A 22,803-nucleotide genomic window follows, 5' to 3' on the forward strand; every position below is an offset into this window, starting at 1 on the left:
TTAAAAGACTAAGATATTTTGTAGCATACCATCCAATCTCTTACATACAGCTGTATTAACTAACCTTCTATCATAATCAAACTGTCTTCTGGGTCTTGTAGTAGTTCATCATGCTTTACAAAATGAATAACCACACGCCGCTGTCCCTGGTTTTCAGTATCCCAAACAACAGATTCACAGAAGGATGTATTTTGTAAATTGGGCCTTGGACATGTAGCAGAAGCCTCCTGTAAAATTAGATCAAGCTCACTCCCATCCGGAACCTCTTGCCTGGGAAAAATAATAATAATTACAGCCTGAAGCGAACTACGGAAGCCTGCTCAAAATGATGTTGTGGAATATATTAGATATTTTACCGGAACGTGCAATTCAGGAGTAGCTTGCCCCAGGGGACTCACTGCCTGTTACTGGAAGGGGTTCAGTGGCAATGAAGTGAGGGCTTTGTGGGCACACTGGCTGAAGAGCTGAGTTGGCTCTGCTTGGCACATCAACACAACCCTGACCTTGCCAAGTTGCTCCTCCTGGTAAGTGGCACCGACTCCGCTGATGGGAGAATCTTGCTGCGGCTCTGTCAGCCCTGACAGAAATCCTACAATAGCTAGACTCACTGGTGAAGGAAGAGGGGGGCAGGGGGAGCGCACCGCCATCGCGGCTGCCCCCCCCCCGGGACGTGTGCCAGCCATGCTCCTGCCTGTTCTCTGCCCCCCAGTGTCGGAGCATGAAGCTCCGCCACTGGCTAGACTTTTCCGTGTGCATGTTTGGACATAAGGTAATTGGCGAAAGCAGGCTGCGGTCCTTTAAGAAAGCGGAGAACAGGCTCAGAAATGCCTTGTTCTGAAAATCTGAGCTTAAAAACAATCTTTTAAACAAGCTTTAAGACTCCATTTTATTTTCTCCACATCTCCGCAGTGAATAGTGGTACTGAGAGTGGGTAAAGGAATAGTTCGGATTTTCATTAAAAAGTGTTTCTAAATTTAAAGAACTTGTAAGCATTTCATGTTCCTGAAGGAGTATTGAAGTCCAAAATATGTAGAGGTAAAATAAAAGCCTTGTACCACTAAGCGCTGGAACCTGATCTGTTCTTTGTTTTGCTGCTTTGTGGTGCTTTGCAACCCTCTTTCTGCACACTGCTGGAATTTTAAGGTCCTTATATTACTCAGTACTGGAGCATTCCACATTAAGAAGGAAGTTAGGACTAAACATGAATCAAAGTGATCACCCCAGCTTCTTTTGCTTTTGGTTATAAAAGTGAGATCAAAGACTGCTACTTAATAGGGTAGAGTAATTAAGAAGCCAAGCTAATATTAGGGATGGAGGAATCATTCTCTGCCTTCTATACGGAAGTCTCTCAATAAAAAAATGGGGGAAGGGAACACACTGAAATACTTGCACGCTTCTCCTGTCTGTCAGTCAATTTGCCTGATACCATAAATGTCACCCACCACACAATGAAGCAAAAACACCTTACCCAGTAAAAAAAAAAAAGTAAAGCCTCTGGATACAAACTTAATTCATTCCAGGGGTCCGTTCACACTCCAAAAATAACGTAAATAGAAGCGCGCTTCTGTGCATAGCGTGATTGAGCACTTCTGCACATGCGGCGAAACCTGGAAGTATACACTTCCGGGTTTGCCGTGGCCGTAACCCAAAGATTACGTATCCAGAAGGATACATAAGTAGAGGTACGACTGTATTTTTTGTGCAAGGGCAAATTAAACATTTGTTAATAATAAACAAATCTCTACTGTGCACATTATATTTTAACAGCAGTGAATTTTTAAGGTGCTAATATCATGTTCCTTTATCTAGACAGGCATTTTAGCACATTTTTAGGGTGGAATATATAATGACAAAGGGATATGATAACCAGCCCTTGATATTGCTGTACATCCAAGTTCCACTGATCCAAAAATCTAGGAAACTATGTAAGCAACATCTCCAAAGCAGCATGAGAGAAAAATGTATCATGGCACTTACAACAAATTGCACTGGGGACAATGAAGTTTAACAGACTGATGAAGCTTTTCAGGTTCAAATTGTCTCAGCTTAGCTCTGATGCGATACGGCTGAGGACTCCTGCTGTTCAAAATAGTACTCAGCGCAGTCACTTCAAAATGCTGGTGATCTCTCAGCACTGTAAAACACAAAGATATCAAGGCTTGTACTTGTGAACAAACATAAAATGAGAGGAAAATACCAGCTTGGAAGTAAATTTAAACAAAGCTTTATTAAATTGCTGCAAGTTCTGGATTCATTCTGTGGTCTAGATGTGACAATTCTGAATATGCACTTATGTGAACAGACACGTCATGTTTTGAAATTAAAAATACACACATCTGTTGTGTCCAGCTCTTTACCAAACTAAGAGTGGGCACACCCTTGGTCTGCACAACTGATGGCCTAACAGGCAGAAATATGAAGTGTTTCGATGGGTAAAACCAATTTATTTCTGATCCATGTCAGTTGTGCATGTCTTCACTCATACGTCTGGATATGCAATCTCATCTGCTACTTTTTTAATCCACCCTAAATAAGGGTTTAAAACTTTTCGCATCTCAAAATGTGGATTTTAAAACATATTTTCACGTGCGTTTCGAAAACGTATTGTGATACGTTTTGAGCAGAGGACAGTGCTGGGTTATTTGGAAAGCGTAAATCTGATGGATATTACGTTTCGATCAGCATGTTAGTCAGGGAGATGTGGATCAGGTCAGTACCTATCAAAATTTGCAAAGTTCAAATATCTCAGGCCTCCCTACTATCAATACAAAAGATGCCTTAGCTGAGCAGAATGTTAGTTCTATTGATTTTCTATTCTGCTGCAGTTTCCCATGCCACACTCTGAGCCATTCTAGAGGGGGTACAACCTGGAAAAGTGGGCTTGGTGAAGCACAGAGTGCTTCAGGGGAGAACACTTTGCAAGAAACAACACTGTGCAAGAAGAACTTCTTTGGATCAAAGGTATACTGCATCTGTGAGTCCTACCTGTAACGGATAACTGCTGGCATCCTTCTGAACAAGATCCTACTTTGAAAAAGAAAAGAAAGGGGGAATTAATTTTGTCCCACTTACATCTCCCTGTAAACTGCAAGAGACATTAATATGCCACAATAAATTTCAACACAGACCAAAACATCTTGTTTCAAGATGACAAGAAGCCGTATGTTTGAGCAACAGCATCCATGAGCTTTGACTACTTACAGCATTATCACTTATTTTTTATTTATAAGAGGATTTCTAAAATTCCAGCTCATTAAATTATTCCTGCATTGAAGGATTGGACTAGATGATGCTTGGAGTCTCTTGCAATGGTACAATTCTATGGTTCTTAAAAAGTATGATAGTGTACAGTGGTACCTCGGGTTACATACGCTTCAGGTTACATACGCTTCAGGTTACAGCCTCCGCTAACCCAGAAATAGTGCTTCAGGTTAAGAACTTTGCTTCAGGATGAGAACCGAAATCGTGCTCCGGCGGCACAGCAGCAGCAGGAGGCCCCATTAGCTAAAGTGGTGCTTCAGGTTAAGAACAGTTTCAGGTTAAGTACGGACCTCCAGAACGAATTAAGTACTTAACCCGAGGTACCACTGTACAATGAAATCATTAACATTATAAAATCTTAAAACATGGAAAAAACAGATCTTTTTAGACATGATCAATCATGCTTCACACGTAGATTGCATATTCCATTTGGTAGAAAATGTAATGTGGTCCCAAATATCCTGATATGAGGTGCAAAATGTTGCCACCTGCTTGTCACTTAAACTTTCTATAATCTTAGGATGTATTTTCTTACCCGAGATGACAGAGAAAACAATTTTGCACATAAACAAAGAAAGCAAAACTATATTATGTAATTCAGCTACTTTTAATCAGCTGTTGAGATCAAAGAAGTCAGTGATGGACCACAGCTCACGTCCACACATTTTTAGGGTTTCCTGAATATTTTTGTCTTGCGTTAAAAGAAACGGTAGGCAACTCCATAAAAAGAACATGGAAGTACTATACTATAAAGCAAGGAAGACAGAGCTGAGTGTTGTTTTCAAGTTTATTTACATGTAAAGTAAGCATTCTCGGGTTCTGAAGGACTTTCTGAAGACTCATCTTCCATCAAGTCTACAGAGTTCAGGAATCTGAAAATGAAAAAGGTTTTGAAGAAAATAATCAAAACACAGAAGTAAACAAATAAATGGCCTTGTAGATGGGATTTTGTTTAACTCAGATGAAATCTACTTTGCGCTTCTCATTCCATTGCGATGGGACCATGTTCAATAACAGAATTTGAACATGCTGCAATGACTCCCTGAATTCACATGCTAATACAGCCAGATTGTTAGCGCTGCTGGACTTGAGTTTTATAAATACAAAGTAGTACTGGCATGTGCTGGTAAAATGATAGTATCCCCCTAAAAGACAGGTCCTTGAAAAACAGCTATTTTTCTGTGGTTCCTTAATGCTGCTTGATTTTTATTCTATGCACGATCATACCACAACAGTGACTCTTATGCATATTGCTTCTTTAGAATAACATGTGTATAGAGTTTAAAAGTAACCATCACTCAGATTACTCGGAAGCAAAGGCTGACCATTAGTAACATGAAGGACTTCTCTCATTCCCTACTCTTCTTCCAAATGACAGCTGTCTTGAATTAGGGTTGCCAAAGTTGTTGAGCAATTTAGGGAAATCGTCAACAGCAACATGGGTTGCCATACATCCACATTTCCTGGGACCCTTTTGTGATTTCTGCCTGGACACTGCTTCCGACTGCAGTATTCCAGCTATGTCCGGGAAATTCTAGGCATATGGCACAACCCTATCTTGATTCTATTTACTTACTTCTTTAAATCCTCAACATCAGCGTGGCCTTCTGGCAGGCTTGTAATCCCACGGCCGTACGTGGTACCACCATGAAGATGAAATTGTAGATATGAAACATCAGGCTCATCTTCCGGACTTTGGAATTTTGCATGCAAACTGTACAATCTAATAAAGCTTCCAACCTTGAAATATATAAAACAGTTATTTCAGAAGGCAAAGCAAGACTCGTTGTTTTCATCTATAAAAGAGAGTTAAGGAAGATGATGCCGTGCAACTAGATCGCACTGTGCCAGAGACAACTTTTCTGAACATGTTGTCTCCTTTTTAGCATACAAATTGCTTTCAGAACTTTTTGTTCAAAACCAGCACATCAATAAAATAGAATACCACATGAGTTTATATCGCACCACCCTTTAGAAAATAAACTCAGAATAGCTTACAAAAAAGAAACGTAAAATACATTAGCACACCATAAAACAGTTCAAATTACTAGAATTGATTTTGCATGTCAAAACCAGAAGCGGGATAAACAACTCAGTATAAAAACAGGGGTGCAGAATTTTCAACCAACATTAGACGGCCAGTTAAACAAAATAAAAGCTCACCTAAAACTTAAAGGAGAAAGGACCAACCAAATCTCTATGGTTGTGGATAAGAATCACAGCCAGGGTAAAACAATAGAAAGGGCCCTGCCTCTTTTATGTATCAAGCAGCAGTCTGCTAATTTTTCATTCAATTTTCATTCAACTTCCTTCTCTCAAGTCAGCTTCCAACAGTTCCTATAGGAACCCATGGTCCTCTAGTTGTTGTTGGACAAGCAAGGCCAATGGTAATGGATGGTGTCTAGTGAACATTTATTTACTCAAAATTGCATCAATTAACTGGAGATGTTTATTCTTAGTCACCTAAATAAAGGTGAATATCCCCCTTTTTCTTTTAGCACCATGCCAAGGGATCTCTCTCAAAGCTACTGCTGCTTCCTTTAACATCCATTAGATGGTGTTAATGTATCACAGACACTGCATTTCACTGAGAGCAGAACGCCCTGCCTCGCAGAGATAAAACCACATAAAAATTAGGATGCTTGGATTTTGAGCAACTGGCCTTTTTTACTCCAAAATCCTACTTTATGGACAATTCCTGCGGTAGAACAAAATAAATATCCTTAAAGGGTGATCTTTATAGCTACTGGGCAGGCCTTGAAAATGGAAGTTTGCAGCAATGTTATTAAAGCACATCTTATGGCAGCATAACTCAAAGAGAGAGGTTTGCCTCTATCGAAATCTATGTCTCTGAGGCAAAGAACCATGCAATTAGTTCCATGTGTATAAGGGGATGCAAACTAAATGTAGCATTTTCCCCTTGTGGCATGCAAACATCTCTAGAAGCCAAGGGGGATTTCTTAAGCAGTTTGGCATAGGTTTCTGTCACTCAATAGGGTGAGGGAGGTTGAAGTCCTACTGGTGCATGGAAAGCGGAGATAATCTCCCTGAAACTTTTGGGCAGGCATAGGCAAACTCCGGCCCTCCAGATGTTTGGGAGGGCCGGAGTTTGCCTATGCCTGCTTTCGGGCTTTGAGGGTAAGCTGCTGGAGCTGGAGCTCAGCAACATCTGATCATCCTCAGACAACAGGTCCAACGGTCAGGATGGGCACTGTAATTCAACAAAACCGGTGGTGGTAGGGGGCACCATGTTTGCTACCCTGGCAAAGTAATCCTCTGGACCCTAGCCTATAAAACTTCATTCATTCAAAGCATTTATATAGGACTCTTCAGCCAGAAAGGCTCCCCAAACAGCTTACACATCAATTTAACTGGCAACCACCAACTAGTGCAATCTAAAAAAAAAGAGGGAAGATTAAATCAAGCAAACTTATGTTACCAGGTTCTCATATTAATCAATTGGGGTGGAAGCAGACTGCTCAAAGTTATAAAAACAGGCCTGGCTGGGCCCTTGAGAAAAGGCTTGGTTGCTCTGCCCTCCTTTAGGGGGCTGCAGGAGGAGGTTGTTGCTCTTACAGGGTGGGGACTTGGCCTTCTGTAGCCTAACTGGAATCTGCTGGCCTGGCTTCTCTTTACTTTTTCCAGGAGATGGATAAGTAATTGAAGAGCTTCATTAATCACATCCAGCACGCCATTTTAATGCCTCCCCGTTTTTAAATAGTAGAGGCCCCACAACAAAAACTGCTTTTGAAGCTCCACTCAGTTTCGGAAGATACTTGCTGTGCAACATTGAGAATTCACAATTATTAAAGAATAATAGTTCAAACTATAAAATAATAAAATTATATTTTATTTCTAAATGTTTTGTATGCAACTTTTTTGCTATTTCTTGTTTACATCTAATTAAGCAAAGCTGATGCAATCAGATTTTTTAAAAAAACATGTTCACAATCTCATAACACAGCCGAGCAAATCAGCAGAGGCTGTAGTCATGTAACAGTATGTGCAATATAAGTATTTTCCGTTGGAGGGCAGCATTGTATACTTCTGGTTTGTAAAGAGCAAATTCTTATCATGAGTCTCCATACACCCACCCACACAAAATCAAGCTAGTTTTATGTTTAAAAATCCATATAAAAATTGGGTTGGATGCAAAGACAATAACCACCAGTGCTATTCTGTACAAATGCCAGGCAGAAGAGTTAGCTCAGGTTGTTACTACAGTTACATTAAGTGGGGTGTCAAACAAAATTTGGCAGTGTGGAGGATGCTTGGCAGGATCGCTGCTCCAGCCAGCCAGCCATGTTCTCTTTGGCAGAAACCAAAAAGGGGGAACTCATGCACGCAAAACAGTTGAAGGACTGAGCGCACTCAGTGGGCATGGAATGGCCACAGACCGTTGCAGGGTGGGTGAGGAATGGATGCATTAGTTGAGACTCCTGCCTTTCAGGAAGTTGGCCCAGATGGCCATTCCAACCCTATAATTCTATGATAATATTGTGCGATCTCCACATTTAGAACCAGCAGGACACAGCTGAATTCCCATGGAGGTTGTCTGGTGCCTTCTCTCTCATTTTGTACTATGCCATGCCCCATGTTGCATCAGGGCCACATCCCTACTGCAGCTATTTTGTGAGTGGAGCCCACAACATTTTCTGAAAACTCAAAATGGGCCTGCTAGGCCAAAAAGACTGGAGAGGTCTTCCGGATGTAATGGACCACAAATCTAATCACCCTTGACTATTGGCCTTGCTGTCTGGGATAGGACTGGGAGGGTGTTGGCTACAACTGGCCTTTATCAATGATGAATAAATACTAACATCTGTATTCAGTATGAGCATATGCTGATGCATGGTCTACAAATACTGAAACAAATAAGTATTATTCTGGTGCACAGCATATCCGGGTGCCATGCAACATGAGGCTGGAAAACATACAAGGCCTGAAATGTAAATATAGTCATCAATACCACTAACCTATTTTCATCAGTAGCAAATAAAAAGCAGCAACATAATTTACCATTCAAGTAGCATGCAATTTAGTGAAATTAAAGTTTTGTATTGCATTCAAGGGAAAAAATATGCAGTGTTTTAAGACAAACTGCTGTTGGCAGGAACACAGCGATATAAATTTCACACTGTGCTGTTATTAAGTGAAACATAATGTACTTCCACCACCTAGTTTTCCCATGTTTTATGCTTCTTATGTGCCTTCACACTGAGCACCGAGTTTTCAAATATGTATAATTTAAAAATAAAATTAAACATGTCATTTTCATACAGACGTCGCTATTGTCTTTGTGGCAGCACGAAAGCACAAAGCAGATTTATATGTTAAACCACCATTTCCAAACTCCAGCTGTTACTGCAAAAATGAACATGATGCTATTGAATAGAGTCACCTGCCATTTGACCAACAATTTACACAGCAACTCAATCCTGAAGAAATTTCAAATGCAGAAAATAGGTTAAAAACCACCCCTATGGCTGTGGCCTTTGTTCAGGAAAACAGTTTAACATGTATATTCCAGTTTGGAAAAAGCAACACAAGAGTATGACAGAGGCTTGCTACCATGCAAGAACCATGTCCTGTTCCGAGAAGAAGCAGAAAAGGCTGGAGGGAGCAGAAACACTACCTCCTGCTAAATGAAGCAAAAAGTAGAGCAAGACATCTAGCATAAGCAACTGGCATAGCTCACTGGTGCTGATGCACACATCCTGTACTGAACATTAGATTCTGGCACTGGAAAGGGAAGTAAAGTAAGACCTTGGTTCTTGAACTTTATCTGTTCCAGAAGTCCGTTCCAACTCCCGAAACCATTTGAAAACGAAGGCGCAGCTTCTGATTGGGTGCAGGAGCTTCCTGCACTTCCTGCACTCAAGCTGCGTCGGACATTTCGCTTCTGAAAAACGTTCGCAAACCAGAACACTTACTTCCGGGTTTGCGGCGTTCGGCAACTAAGCCGTTCGAGAACCAAGGTATTACTGTACTGAGCTTGGCAGCTGCAAATGTTTGCTATCTTTATGCCCGCCTGCCCCACTATGAAAATTCTAGTACTGCTTTTACAAAAAGGTTTAAAAACAGGGTGCTAACAAAGGTCCGTATAGTTAAAGCTATGGTTTTCCCAGTAGTGATGTATGGGAGTGAGAGCTGGACCACAAAGAAGGCTGATCGCCGAAGAATTGATGCTTTTGAATTATGGTGCTGGAAGAGACTCTTGAGAGTCCCATGGACTGCAAGAAGATCAAACCTATCCATCCTGAAGGAAATCAGCCCTGAGTGCTCACTGGAAGGACAGATCCTGAAGCTGAGACTCCAATACTTTGGCCACCTCATGAGAAGAGAAGACTCCCTTGAAAAGACCCTGATGTTGGGAAAGATGGAGGGCATAAGGAGAAGGGGACGACAGAGGACGAGATGGTTGGACAGTGTTCTCGAAGCTACCAGCATGAGTTTGACCAAACTGCGGGAGGCAGTGGAAGACAGGAGTGCCTGGTGTGCTCTGGTCCATGGGGTCACGAAGAGTCGGACACGACTAAACGACTAAAGAACAACAACAAGAACAGGGCTGAAACACTGCATCTAGACCATGTTTGAATTTTGGTCATTTAAAGTTTATGATTTTTTTATTTCCTTCTGAGGAAACTAAATAGTTCAGTGAAACGAGGTTTCTAGCCGGCATCCCATTCAGGTTTTGTTCTATTTTAGGTTCTTCTAATTTTTTCCCTTAAGCTTTTTGATTTTTATTATTTAGTTGATTTCCACAAGATAATATTTCTACTCGATTACTTCTCGTTTCAGGGATTTTCACAGTATTTCATTTGTTTTGTGCAATTTCTCAGTTCCGTGACTGCCTTTTTTCTCTTGATTATTATTCGCCTGCCCCACTATGGCTTGAGCCCTGTTCCCTAACAGTGACATTATGTCAGGGCCCTGAGGAGTTGCAGACAAATGAAAAAGGCAGCGCTGCAGCCCTCTGGTTCTTTTCAGCAACGGGCTCTAAAGTTCTTGCTTGCTCCTGCCCAGTAACCCTAGTGGGGGTGATGCAGTTGCCAAGATGATGCCAGGGGATTTTTTTGGCAAGGTGGCACTGTCAGAGCCTACTGGGGCAGCTTGCCTAAGGCCCTGGGAGAAGAGAGGACAGAGAAAGGAAGCAAATGGCTTTTCTTTGGGCTGTATAATTTCTATCCCTTCCAGCGTTCTCTGTCCATGTTTGGAATTATTACTGTAGTAGTAGTAGTAGTAGTAGTAATGATGATGATGATGATGATGATGATGATGATGATGATAATAATAATAATAATAATAATAATAATAATAATAATAATAATAATAATAGAATTTATATACCGCCCTATACCTGCAGGTCTCAGGGAGTTCTTAATACAGAGCTCTCACACGATGAGCACAATGTATAATTTGAAGAATCTGACCATTAAGTTGTAAGGAAAGTCTGTACATAGGAAGTATTTATATGGAATAACCAGTTGGGGGACCCATTCAAATATCGATAAAAGACTTCTGTGGCTCATCCAATGACTGCATCGAGCGGACCTCATGCAAGTGAGACTGGGCCTTCAAGGCGTCCTCTCACAGGCAATTCCAACTAACAGAGGTGTCAAACAAGGATGTATACTGGCACCCTTCCAATTTAATTACTATACAGTAGTACCTCTGGATGCAAACGGGATCCGTTCCAGAGCTCCGTTCGCATCCTGAAGCGGACGCAACCCGCGTCCACGAGTTGCCGCTTCCGTGCATGGGCGTGACGTCATTTTGAGTGTCTGACTTCCGGGTCACCGCGGAGCGCAACCTGAAAATATTCATCCCGAAGCTACTTCAACCCGAGTTATGACTGTATAAATAATCCCTGATATGGCATCCCCTCCTTTTTTGCCCCCACCCTTGGGAATCATAAAGTGCCATATCTGCTCTACACCGACGACTTAAGTTTTGTTATCTCAGAACAAAATCAGATTTAAAAGGATGCTGGTTAAATTTGGAGAGTTGTGTAAAAAAGAGCATCTACTAAAAATTAACTACAATAAACCAAAGTGGTATTTGGCAAGAGGACTACCATGTCCAGGTGAACTGGTACCCAGATATAAATATATAGGATTACTTATTGATGGGAAGTCATCATGGAAACCACACCTGGAAGCAATTAAACTAATATCTGGCCATTCTACTGGGCAGCTATATAGGTTCTTCCATTCGAATGGCGGGCAGCTAATCAACCCAGCTATTAAGAGCTTTGTCTCTAAAATCATGGCCCAAATGCTCTACGGGGCTGAGATATGGGGAACTGGTGTTAAATCTGAAAGAGAGATCCCACAAAATAAATTTATGAGGCAGATTTGGGGGCTTCCCTGCGGGGCACCAGCAGCCCACCTCAGAGCCAAGTTGGGCCTCCCCTCGCTTGCAGCCAGAATTGATCTAGCCTATCTGACATACTGGCACAGGCTAAATGCCTTCGAGGAGTATACTAAGCTCTGCAGGTTAGAGCAACTAAGGACAGGGGGCTGAGCACAAAATTGCCAAGATACACTTCAGCAACGTTAGTTAAAACTGTTCTCATTCCTTGAAAATTATCAATATTGCAAAGCCACTTAAGAAATGGTGGGCTGCACATTCAAACAGTTATTAATGGCAGTTTTAATGAGCAATAGGCTCTTAAAGAGTATAAAAATATTGCTTATAATGGGGACTACAAATTAAACTATGTTTTATCTCATTTACAAGAAATAATTTAAAGTCACGGAAGACATTTCGCATATGTTCACAACTGCATGATACCACAATATCTGGAATAAAGCTGCTTAATTAGGAGACCACTTATTTGTGGCACATTAAAGCAATTAGTCTTTTTCAGGCGGGGGGTGAGTTAGGTGGTTTGACTTGCTAGGAGGATTAAACAGGATAAAAGTACACGATTTAAATAAATATAGAGCTGGGTAGCTAGCTTCTGGTAAGATCACACACATAATGTAAAGCACTGCTGAGGACTTACCTTCAGTGATTTTGCCAACTGGACATGATTATCGTAAACGACAACATCCACTGTCAGGTTTCTTAGTCGATGAATGAGAACACTGTCGCCTTCAAAGTCATCTTCCTTAACAACCACCTTCCAATACAGAAAGGGACATTTTGTGCCATCCCATACCTGGTATGAAACAAAATTCATTCTCCTTTTAAAACTGGCACTTTTTTGTTTTTCCAGATTAAGGCTGCAATTCTAAGAACATTTGCTTTAAAAGGGTCGACCAAAGCCAATTGGGTTCACTTTGAACTAACTGTGCTTAGTATCACAGAATTGTGGAGAAGTAGGTTTTATTGGCTCTTCTGATCTCACTATCTTTTGTGAAGGTCACGAGGAGCTTTGAGATTCTGGCTTCACCAGATCTCACCCCAACTCACTGTGCTGAGGGTTGAAACAGTGTTGGCAACAGGGTAGAATCAGAGAAGGCTGCTGGCGTGTCTAGCAGAGATCTAAAAATGCTGGTGCAAGACTGGCCCCAAAGGATACATCTGGCACTTTCCTGGTTTTTCTGGACCAAGATTACACAAAGACTTGGCTGACTAATTGATCGTTTTTCTTTAGTTTGAAAGTGAAATATAATTGGTTTTAAATAATGAATGAATCACCTATTCAAGTAGCATTTCTCAAAATGTGATAAACTCCTAAAATATTAATATTCCTGGGAAACCCAGCCAGATGGGTGGGGTATAAATAAAATAACAACAACAACAAAAATAATTGCTATTATTGCTATTGTAACATTCCTCATACAATAAATACATTTTTGGGAAAGACTGGCTTTATGTAATCCCCTTACTACAATCTGGATCTTCTGAGTCATAAAGTCATGAAGACCAACAATCCAAATAATGAACATCATCTGGTTATGATACCACACTTGATCTTAGCCCAAAGGCAAAGAAACAGTGTCATGATGTGAACATTGTGCCCATGATCAAAAAGATGCGTGTATGTGCTGACTGTGAACACAGACCTTAAGTGCTCCCTTCCATGCGTGTGTGGGAAATCTCCCTATTTTCAACTTCTGACTGAAGGCCCTTGTGTGGTTCCTGAGGGTCTTATTTCTAGGTTAAAAGATGATTGTACAGGAAAGAATTTTGGTGGTGAGAACTTCCAGTGAACACATGGAAGGAAACACTTGGCCCTTAGGATCTCACCTTGAAAATGAAGCCAAAGAGATAACTAGAACATGCATAATATATACACAGAAAGGACCTGCAAAATATTTTTTCAACCACTTTTTTTTTTTATCTTGCTAGTGATAATTCCAGTTTTTAATAAGTTGCATTTTCAAAGGGAAGGGAAGGTCATCTCTTACCTAAGCATTACAATATTTCAATTTACCAGTTCAAACAAAGTGTGATAGGACTATCCAGCACTGTGATGTGACCAGACACAAGGAAAAATAAGCTTTTAATCACATTACCTTCAGTTTGTTTGTGAAGTAAAAATCAACTAATCGGGTTTCATGGGTTTCTCGGTCTCCCTGCCTCCAAAATTATTACCTCTTTTAGATAACTGTATTTATTTTCTGCTGTTTGTTCCTATGAATTTATTTACTTTAAAAAGTACATAAACCCCAGCAGTTAATAAATCCCTGGTTGCATCTTGTTTGATTTCCCCCCTTATTCATTGGAATGGTCATTTGTGAATTTCAGAATAAAAATATCCATTGACACAAATGTAATAGTACCCTAATAATCTAATCAATAGTAATCACTCAGCAAAGCAAAATTTCGGCCTCCCCTCCTCTGTACTTTACAATTTTTGGTTTGAAGAGCCAAGCGCTGGATTCCTTTTTTAATTTATCTTTTACAGTGGTACCTCTGGTTGCGGACATGATCCATTCTGGGGTGCCATTTGCACCCTGAAAAGTCCGCAACCAGAGCAGTGCTTCTGCGCACGTGCGAAGTGTGATAGAGCGCTTCTGCGCATACACAAACCGCACAGAACGCTTCTGCACATGTGTGAACCACGCAGAATGCTTCTGCGCATGAGGCAAAATCTGGAAGTAAACATTTCCGGGTTTGCCGGGTTCTTAACCCCCAAAAATGCAAGATGAAGTGTTCGTAAGAAGAGGTATGACTGTACTGAAATTTTCAAATGTATGCCCAAATAATGAGGCTATCACCACTGAAAATGCTGAAATTTCTGCATGTGTCTGGTTAATGTTCCAAAATACAGAAACAGAGCACTGAATGTGGTCATTCACCCACGGTGTAGCATGCATCTGATTTTTTGTGGCATCTTATGGGAAAACTACATGTTACACCAGTCACGTGGCCTTCAAGTGCAATTTTAACTGCATGATCCAGTCTGCACTGGAAGACAAAGGGTTACTCCTATGTACCTCTCCTTACGCCAGGGTTTCAATCTGGATCAATGCTTGCCCGCTCTACAAACGATTTGAAGAAGGGTGGTGGATGGGAGAATGAATTGTTCTGCTCAAATACTTCACACATTAAGCTAAAGGAGAGTGATAGGCTGTGGCAGAGCACATGTGTTCCCTGCAGTAGATCTCAGGTTCAATTCCTACTATCTCCTTGCAGCACCAGGTAGGAGTCCTTACTGAAAACCTGGAGAGCTGCTGCCAGTCAGTGCAAACAAATACTACGGCTTCTTATATTTGTGTGTAAAGCATGGCTGGCTAAACCATTCCTCTTAGGGTAGGGTTTGGGGAACCTTTTCTCAGTCCAAGGGTTGGATGAGGAACTGGCCAACCCTCTTCAGGTTCATTAGGTTGTCAGGCGATACCTTCAAAAGGGGCTTGCTGTCAAAGCCAATCAGCTGACTTGCACCAAAGCAAGGCCCTCTGAAGTTGTCTGTTTGCAGGTGAGGTTTGGATTCCAGGCCAAATTAGGCCTACAAGACAGAGGTTCACCACCATTTTCTTAGGGGCCAAGAATACACTCTCTAGAGGTCAGCTGAATCTCCATGCTCTTTCCCTTATTCCCTCTACTCCTTGCCAAACATTCCCAGGACAGTTTGAAGGCATGAACTTGAAAGTAAAATGTGCAAAAACCAGCAGACAGATATAAATTTCCCATAGCAATCTAACAACAGAGTTTCAACGTCAAGATTTGAATATAGCTCTAGGAGTGTTAAGTAAGCATTGTTTGGTTCTTGGCAGTGCTGCTAAGAAGGGAGAAAACTTACTGTGCATTAGTTATAACACTACCTTTATACTAACATGAAAGAACTTTTGAATTAACACATTTTGGGGGGAGCAAGGAAAGCAGCAAACCTTGAGAAGGTAGGAAGATCCGTCGAGTTTTGCTTTTCCTACAAGCTGGCAAGTGAGATCAAAATACATAGGCGGCTGGATGCCAGACAATTTTGCTACGACTGCAGAGTTTAAAAGATTAGATGCCACCCAAATGCGCAAGTCTTCTATTGTTTTTCTGTCTTCATCTGTAAATGAGAATAATTTGCTGGACGTTCGAGGAACCACTGGTGTTCCTACAGTGCCATCAAAGGTAAGTGCTGCAAATCCACTGCTGCTAATCCCTTGCAACTGCCCGCTGAACTCTTTGATCTAGGCAACAAGAACAAAAAGGCAACGCCGTAAGGAAAAATAAAAGTGTACTGCTTTTTGAACTCAGTGGGGGGAAAGCCAATATGTAGGATGATTATCACATGCATTTGAACTAATTATCGCAAATTACAAGATGAAAGACATGTACCGGCTTAGAAAGCAATGAACACCAGTCCATCCTTCTTTGAACACATTGTTTTGTAACAGGCATGTATTTGAAAAGTGTGACTCTCAACTTTCAAGATATGAGATTGGCAAAGCGCTCCGCTGCCCAACATTCTTGGGGTGCACCAAGTGGAATCCAACCCATGCAAACCGGAGGTTAGTCCCAAACGCGTGGGGACATAGGTGGCGCTGTGGTCTAAACCACTGAGTGTCTTGGGCTTGCAGATCAGAAGGTCGGCGGTTTGAATTCCTGTGGCAGAGTGAGCTCCCACTGCTCTGTCCCAGCTCCTGCCAACCTAGCAGTTCGAAAGCACACCAGTGCAAGTAGAGAAATAGGTACCACCGTGAAGGAAAGGTAAACGGCATTTCCATGCACTCTGGCGTCCGTCACGATGTCCCGTTGTGCCAGAAGTGGTTTGGCCACATGACCCAGAAAGCTGTCTGTGGACAAACACCGGCTCCCTCGGCCTGAAAGCAAGATGAGTGCCGCAACCCCATAGTTGCCTTTGACTGGACTTAACATTTACTTTTTTACCTAGTCCCAACCTTAATTTGAACATATGTGACTCTAATGAAAACACTGCTAACTTATTTGGTGTGAACTCGTTGCAGTTTATTCAAGCTTCAAATGCATGGTAAGGAGTATTTTATGAAGGTCATTTGCTGGATAGTACAGAATGGGTGGGTGAGCTGGTCCCAAGCAAATGTGTGTCAGTTACTAGGGGTGCCCATGCTTCAGAAGGCTGACATTCCTGACTCAAACATGACCACTCTAATAAACAAATGATCAGAATATTTTAATTTTTTAAAAAAAAAAAGTATCAAAGATGATATTCAAAGAAACATAATTAATTTTAAAATTAATTAACTCCTAGGTAAAGTAAACTAGGTAAACTCTCTCCCTTACTCCCAATCTCTGACATAGTTAAAGAAAGAAAACAAAAAGCAGCTTCTCTAACAAATATTGTGAAGCTGTGATAAATGGGTAGCTTCTGATTCTTCAGCTGACTTCAGCAATATATTCTATTACCGCTCAGGAGTGTATACTGTCCAAGAAAAAGCAAAGTCTTGTTTCATTAGCTTTATGTATTTATTTGCGACAATAAGATTTGAAATAAATTGCCCCCTTCTGCTGCCTCCTGGTTCGAACTGACTCTCTAGACACGTGTGTAGTGCTACATCTCTTCTCCTCTCAAGACGCTTGTCAAAACCCACTCAAGAGTTTGCACAATTCCCTTATTGTAATTTTCTTTCCTGCCCTCCGTACCCAAAGGAGCCCAGTGCCCTACTGAAATTAATAAGCATGACAGGGAAAGGTCATAGCTTAGTAAAAGAGCAGCTGCCTTGCATGTAGACGGTCCCAATTTATTTTTTCTTTATTAAATTTGTATACTGCCCTTCATCCATAGTTCTCAGGGCGTTTCACAGCATAGAAATGCAATATAAAAAACAGAAAATACATAATAAAAACAAGAACAAAACAAAACAATACCACCCCCCAACACATTTAAGAGGGTAGCGGATGTTAAGTTTTTGCCTGGCACCTAAAGATGTATAATGAAAGCGCCAGCCAAATTTCAGGGAGAGCATTCCACAAACGGGGAGCCACTGCAGAAAAGGCCAGTTCTTGTGTTGCCATTCACAGGATCTCCTGTGCAGGAGGCACACGAAGAAGGGCCTAAGAGGATGATTGCAAGGTCCAGATCAGTTCCTATGGAGAGAAGTGGTCCTTGAGGTATTGTAGTCCTGAGCCATCTAAGGGTTCATAGGTCAGAACCAGCACTTTGAATTGGGCTCGGGAACTAATTAGCAGCCAGTGCAGTTGAGCCAGGAACAGTGTATACCATCTTGCCCTGGTGAGCAATGTCGTTGCTGAATTCTGCACTGGCTGAAGTTTCCGAACTGTCTTCAGAGGCAGCCCTACATATAATGCATTGCAGTAATCTAACCTAGTGGTTGGGACACGGGTGGCGCTGTGGGTTAAACCACAGAGCCTAGGACTTGATGATCAGAAGGTTGGCGGTTCAAATCCCCAGGACAGGGTGAGCTCCCGTTGCTCGGTCCCTGCTCCTGCCAACCTAGCAGTTCGAAAGCACGTCAAAGTGCAAGTAGATAAATAGATACCACTCTGGCGGGAAGGTAAACGGTATTTCCGTGCGCTGCTCTGGTTCGCCAGAAGCGGTTTAGTCATGCTGGCCACATGACCCGGAAGCTGTACGCCGGCTCCCTCGGCCAATAAAGCGAGATGAGCGCCGCAACCCCAGAGTCGGTCATGACTGGACCTAATGGTCAAGGGTCCCTTTACCTTTACCCTAGCGGTTACTGCGGCACAGATGGCAGACAATCCCTGACATCTTCAGCTTGGGCTGAGAGAGACCCCTGTCTGAAACTTTGGAGAGTTACTACTAGTCAGTGCAGAGCAAGATGGACCAACACCGAACAAGATGGACCAATGGTCGCACTGGCAACCCCTAGCCTAATAAGCTCTTGTCCCCGAACCCCTTCCCCCTCATTGCACATAAGAAATCAGTGCAGCAAATTTGCAGCGGCAAAATACTAACTCATGTATCAAGGTAAAGAAACCTGGAGCAGAATTAAACCCATAAGGTAAAATTTACTTCTGGGGTATAATAGACGCCCTGCAGTGCTTTGTGATTGATTTGTTTTTGGTACAGGCCAGAACGTACGTTTGTTTGTTTTGATATAGCGGCAAAAAACCCCACAAAACTACTGTGGTGCTTTTAAAGTGGAATATCCACACACAAACACTAAAACTTAATTTATTATACAGGTGAAAATGCTAAGTTATATTTTGAGAAGTTGATGGGGCCAGAACAGAACCCTGTTAGCTTTGAAAGAGAAATAATTATAGGTTCAGAGAGCACGGTTTCCCTAAGGCTAGAAAGGTCAGAGCTGAGGCAATATTTTAACCAAGGACTTTGCCACTTGCAATTTTCGCCGCTAAAGGATGCCACCTCAATTACATGTGCCTTATGAACGTAACAGAAAGAAACATAGCTCAGAGATTTGCATGCAAAAGGTCCCAGCTCCAGGTAGGGTTGGAAGAGACTTTGGGCTGAGACCATGGGAAACTGTTGCCAGTGTAGACCCTATTGAGCAAGCTGTGCCAATGGTCTACCAATCTATGGTGCTACTGTTAAGCATTTTACAGAATTTACCGACACGAAGGGACAACTCATGCAGTCAAACCCACAACCTAGCCAGCACAGCTAATACAGTTGTACCTTGTTTGCCGAACGCCTTTGAAGTCGTACGTTTCGGCTCCCGAATGACTGAAAACCAGAAGGGAGTGTTCCGGTTTTCGAACTATTTTTCGGAGGCCGAACATCTGGCATGGCTTCCACGGCTTCCAATTGGCTGCAGGATGCTCCTGCAGCCAATCAGAAGCTGCGTCTTGGTTTCTGAACAGTTCCGGAAGTCGAACGGACTCCCAGAACGCATTCTGTTTGAGAACCAAGGTACAACTGTACAGGCTTTTTAAAAAAAATTATTACAAGACATTCCAAAATATATGTACTAAAGACAAAGTAAATCTTTTATTTTTCATTGCAAGAAGAATGTTCTGAATCCAAGAAAATGAAACTTTGTCAATAGATTGGGATTAACATATTTAAAGCTATACATTTAAAAACATACTAAATAACACTCCAATCTAGGTACCTTTAAAAATGGAACGTTCGACTCTAATTGCGATTTACGATCATGTGTGATAATGGGATAAGAAGAAATTCTATTACAGAAAAAAAGATTTTGCCTTGGAAGCACATTAATTAACTGAAATAATGGGCAGATATTTTACGTGTAACTTTCAGGCACTGAAAAGAAGGAAAATTATAATTTACTTAGGCAGCTTAAAACTATAATATTTAAGTAGCTTAATAAAACTTTTACTATTCTAAATTTGGCTGCCAGTTGAACCCTGACCGCAGCTAAATTGTACTCTCAGATAAATGGCTGCAAGATACTTACCCAGATACAACTGCCTTGAAGTGACCAAAGCTACACATTTAGAAACACAGCAGGAAAGCTGGCAAATATTTTTCTGCTTTCTACATGCTCTTATTCAAACAATTGTGGTTGAGCTAATGGGTGGAACTCAATTTATTGTAAATGTTTTGCTTCTCTTATAAAGAACACACAATATGTGAACAGTAACGGAACAGAAAAATGAAGTGTAGCACCCAGCTTTAAAAGTGTTCAACATTTGTTGCCATTTAAAAGCAACAAAACAAAGTTGCGTTTTCTTTCATTGTGCCTTAAATTCTGGGTTATATCCAATGTTATGGGAATGGAAGGGTTAGGGTTGGTGCAATGATTATTTTCCTCCCCCACTTCCCTCCAAGTTTTTCTTTTTCTAAAGTGGATTTTTTATTATTATTATGAAATACTTTATTTTAGAATGACGAGGAAAGGGATTTCTTAAACTGCATACACGCATCCCCCACACTTTCGCGCCATTGGCTTGTGCGTCAGGAAATAAATTGATAGGAATTCATACCAGGAAATGGCGGGAGAGTGCTGGAGTCATGAGAAGACCCGCCCCAGAGCCTGAAGAGGGCACCAGTGAAAGTGGAAGAAGCCCCAAAGTGGAAGCCCCTGAGGTGCAGTGGAGCTTTGTTTAGGCTGCTCAGCTTCCCCCCCTAACAGCTGGCGTATGGGGTAGCACAGCAGCTGCCACAGCCACTTTCCTACACATCCTCCAGCCAGCCCTAGAACTTCAACTCTAGCTATTTTGGTCTGGATTAGAGAGAGAGAGCAGGAGAGAGAGAGAGTTGGAGAGCAGGAAAAATGGGTGTTTACAGGCTTTTTAGAGGGTGCTCCCCACTTATGCGATTGTCGCTTATGCGCACAGGGGCCCGGACATAACCACAGCATAAGTGGGGACTTAAGACTCTGCACTCTATCAGCTCATTATAATTCCTCTATTATAACGCTACACACAGTACAATTCTAAATTGCAAAAGCAAGATGTACCTCTACAGCTTGGGAGGGCGTTGTCACAAGAGAAGGAAGAAGGGTTTAATGCCTTCCTTGCTTGCGGCTTTCCTCTCATTGGCCTATTTGTCGTATCTGTTTCTGAACCTAAAGGACTGGGAGATTATACAGACCAACCTAATTTTGCTGCCATCCAATTCAAACTGTTGCAAATCTGTTGGATCCAAGATTCCAAGGCAGAAATGCAACTGATGGTAGCACTGCTTCTGCATTTGATCGGATTACAAAACAAACAGGATACTCAGGACTCGATATTGGGAAGGTACCTTCAAATATTTTAGAATACAGAATATATTTGGGTATCAGACCAAGGAATACAGACTGGGATTCCCTGACAAGCATTCCTGAAACATGGTTGCAAAGACCTCTTTGTACAACAAATCCTCTAGCTCCTCTTGCTTCTTACCTACCTAGTCTCCTCCATCTTCCGAAGCATGTAAAAGAACCTGGTCTCTGTTTGGAAATGCACCAAATATTCTGATATGTGAAAGGACTACCCTTCAGTTTTAGAAGTCCATAATAAATATGATGACAAATATTGCATAAACAGAAACAGATAGTGATAATCAGAAAAAGGCTGAACATAGTGTTCACTGAGTTCTAATAAGGCTGGTCTCAAGAGCTAGAGAGAAGTTTCTCCATTACTGTCAATTGGATGCAAAAGAGATATTTGCATCAACTTCTCCCATAAACAACAGTGGGAGTCCCACATTTATGTGGAATTGCAACGCATCAATTTGGATGTAAAAGAATGGCCTGCTTTGTTCACAAAGGACAACAGCCCAGCTTCCTCTCTACAATGAATGGCAAATACAGCAAAGGTACCTTTATTCTGTGAAATCGAACAATGTCACCATTTTTGTAGATTTGTGGAAGGGCATCTCTGTTTACATTAAAAAGTGAACATATCAGCTTGGCATCCGATTGGTCCACAATGGTTATCACTGAGCAATAATCTGTAAAGGAGAAAATACAGATGTAAAAAAGTTGGCACCATATTTCTAAAAGCATAGATTAATACATAAAGGATCATGATGTCAGGTAACATCATGAGAATAAATACAGGAATGAGATTATAGGATTCCATATGCTTTTAAGAAAGCAATACAATCTCCTAAGAATAGCCATGCCAGAAATTTTACACCTACCTGTGTTTAAAAAGTGCATGCATTTTCAGTAATCTTGACATGTCGACAGATGTGAATGGGTTTGAAGCTTTCATAAAATTACTAACAAATCTTAACACTGAAGAGAAAGTATTTTATTTAAATTCAAGGTATAAAGTACAATGGTCAGCCAGCCCTTTAACTGGCCAAGGGTGACAACGACACTTTCTTCTGTGACATGAGGCAAGGAGGAATGATTGCCTAGCATGCAGTCTAATTTTCAGTACTGCTCCATTTCTTCAAATCTAGCTTAGGCGTTAGTCTCCAGAGAGCTAAGAATTGCCAGTTGTGTGGCAAGTCTCTTTTTGCTTAGCTTTGCCCTCACTTAAAACAGCCATATTAAAAGGGCAAATGGCTTAAACCACTTCCTGTTCATGCAGAGTAAGAAGCAACAAGCTGTTTAGACTTTAGAGAGAGGCATTGCAGGGGGTTGAATTAAGATGACCCACGGGGTCCCTTTCGACTCTGATTCTATCCGCACTCAAATCTACAACAAGTTCAGAGCACACCCTCATTGATACATATCTTCAACCCTCTTAAGAATACCAAACAGCCGGGACAAACATGTATGTTCTGCAAAATTCTTATAACTTTAATACACTAATATCCTGCCTTTC

The 22,803-nt window shown here is 41.5% G+C and overlaps 1 protein-coding gene across 2 annotated transcripts in view; it reads right to left on the reverse strand.

Moving 5' to 3' along the window:
• Positions 1-22,803, reverse strand: part of POT1 (protection of telomeres 1) — a 63,089-nt gene that overhangs the window by 10,295 nt on the left and 29,991 nt on the right. For both annotated transcript variants that reach the window (XM_081211596.1, XM_081211597.1), the window contains 8 exons: positions 21,846-21,976; positions 15,549-15,839; positions 12,272-12,427; positions 4,838-5,001; positions 4,057-4,133; positions 2,986-3,027; positions 1,978-2,134; positions 65-270 (listed from right to left, as the gene is read on the reverse strand). In XM_081211596.1, the coding sequence (XP_081067722.1) occupies positions 65-270; positions 1,978-2,134; positions 2,986-3,027; positions 4,057-4,133; positions 4,838-5,001; positions 12,272-12,427; positions 15,549-15,839; positions 21,846-21,976 (1,224 nt within the window). The remainder of the gene's footprint in view (positions 1-64; positions 271-1,977; positions 2,135-2,985; positions 3,028-4,056; positions 4,134-4,837; positions 5,002-12,271; positions 12,428-15,548; positions 15,840-21,845; positions 21,977-22,803) is intronic.

The sequence above is a fragment of the Podarcis bocagei genome (assembly GCF_964188305.1).
Source record: "Podarcis bocagei genome assembly, chromosome: 10".
NCBI classification, from domain to species: domain Eukaryota; kingdom Metazoa; phylum Chordata; class Lepidosauria; order Squamata; family Lacertidae; genus Podarcis; species Podarcis bocagei.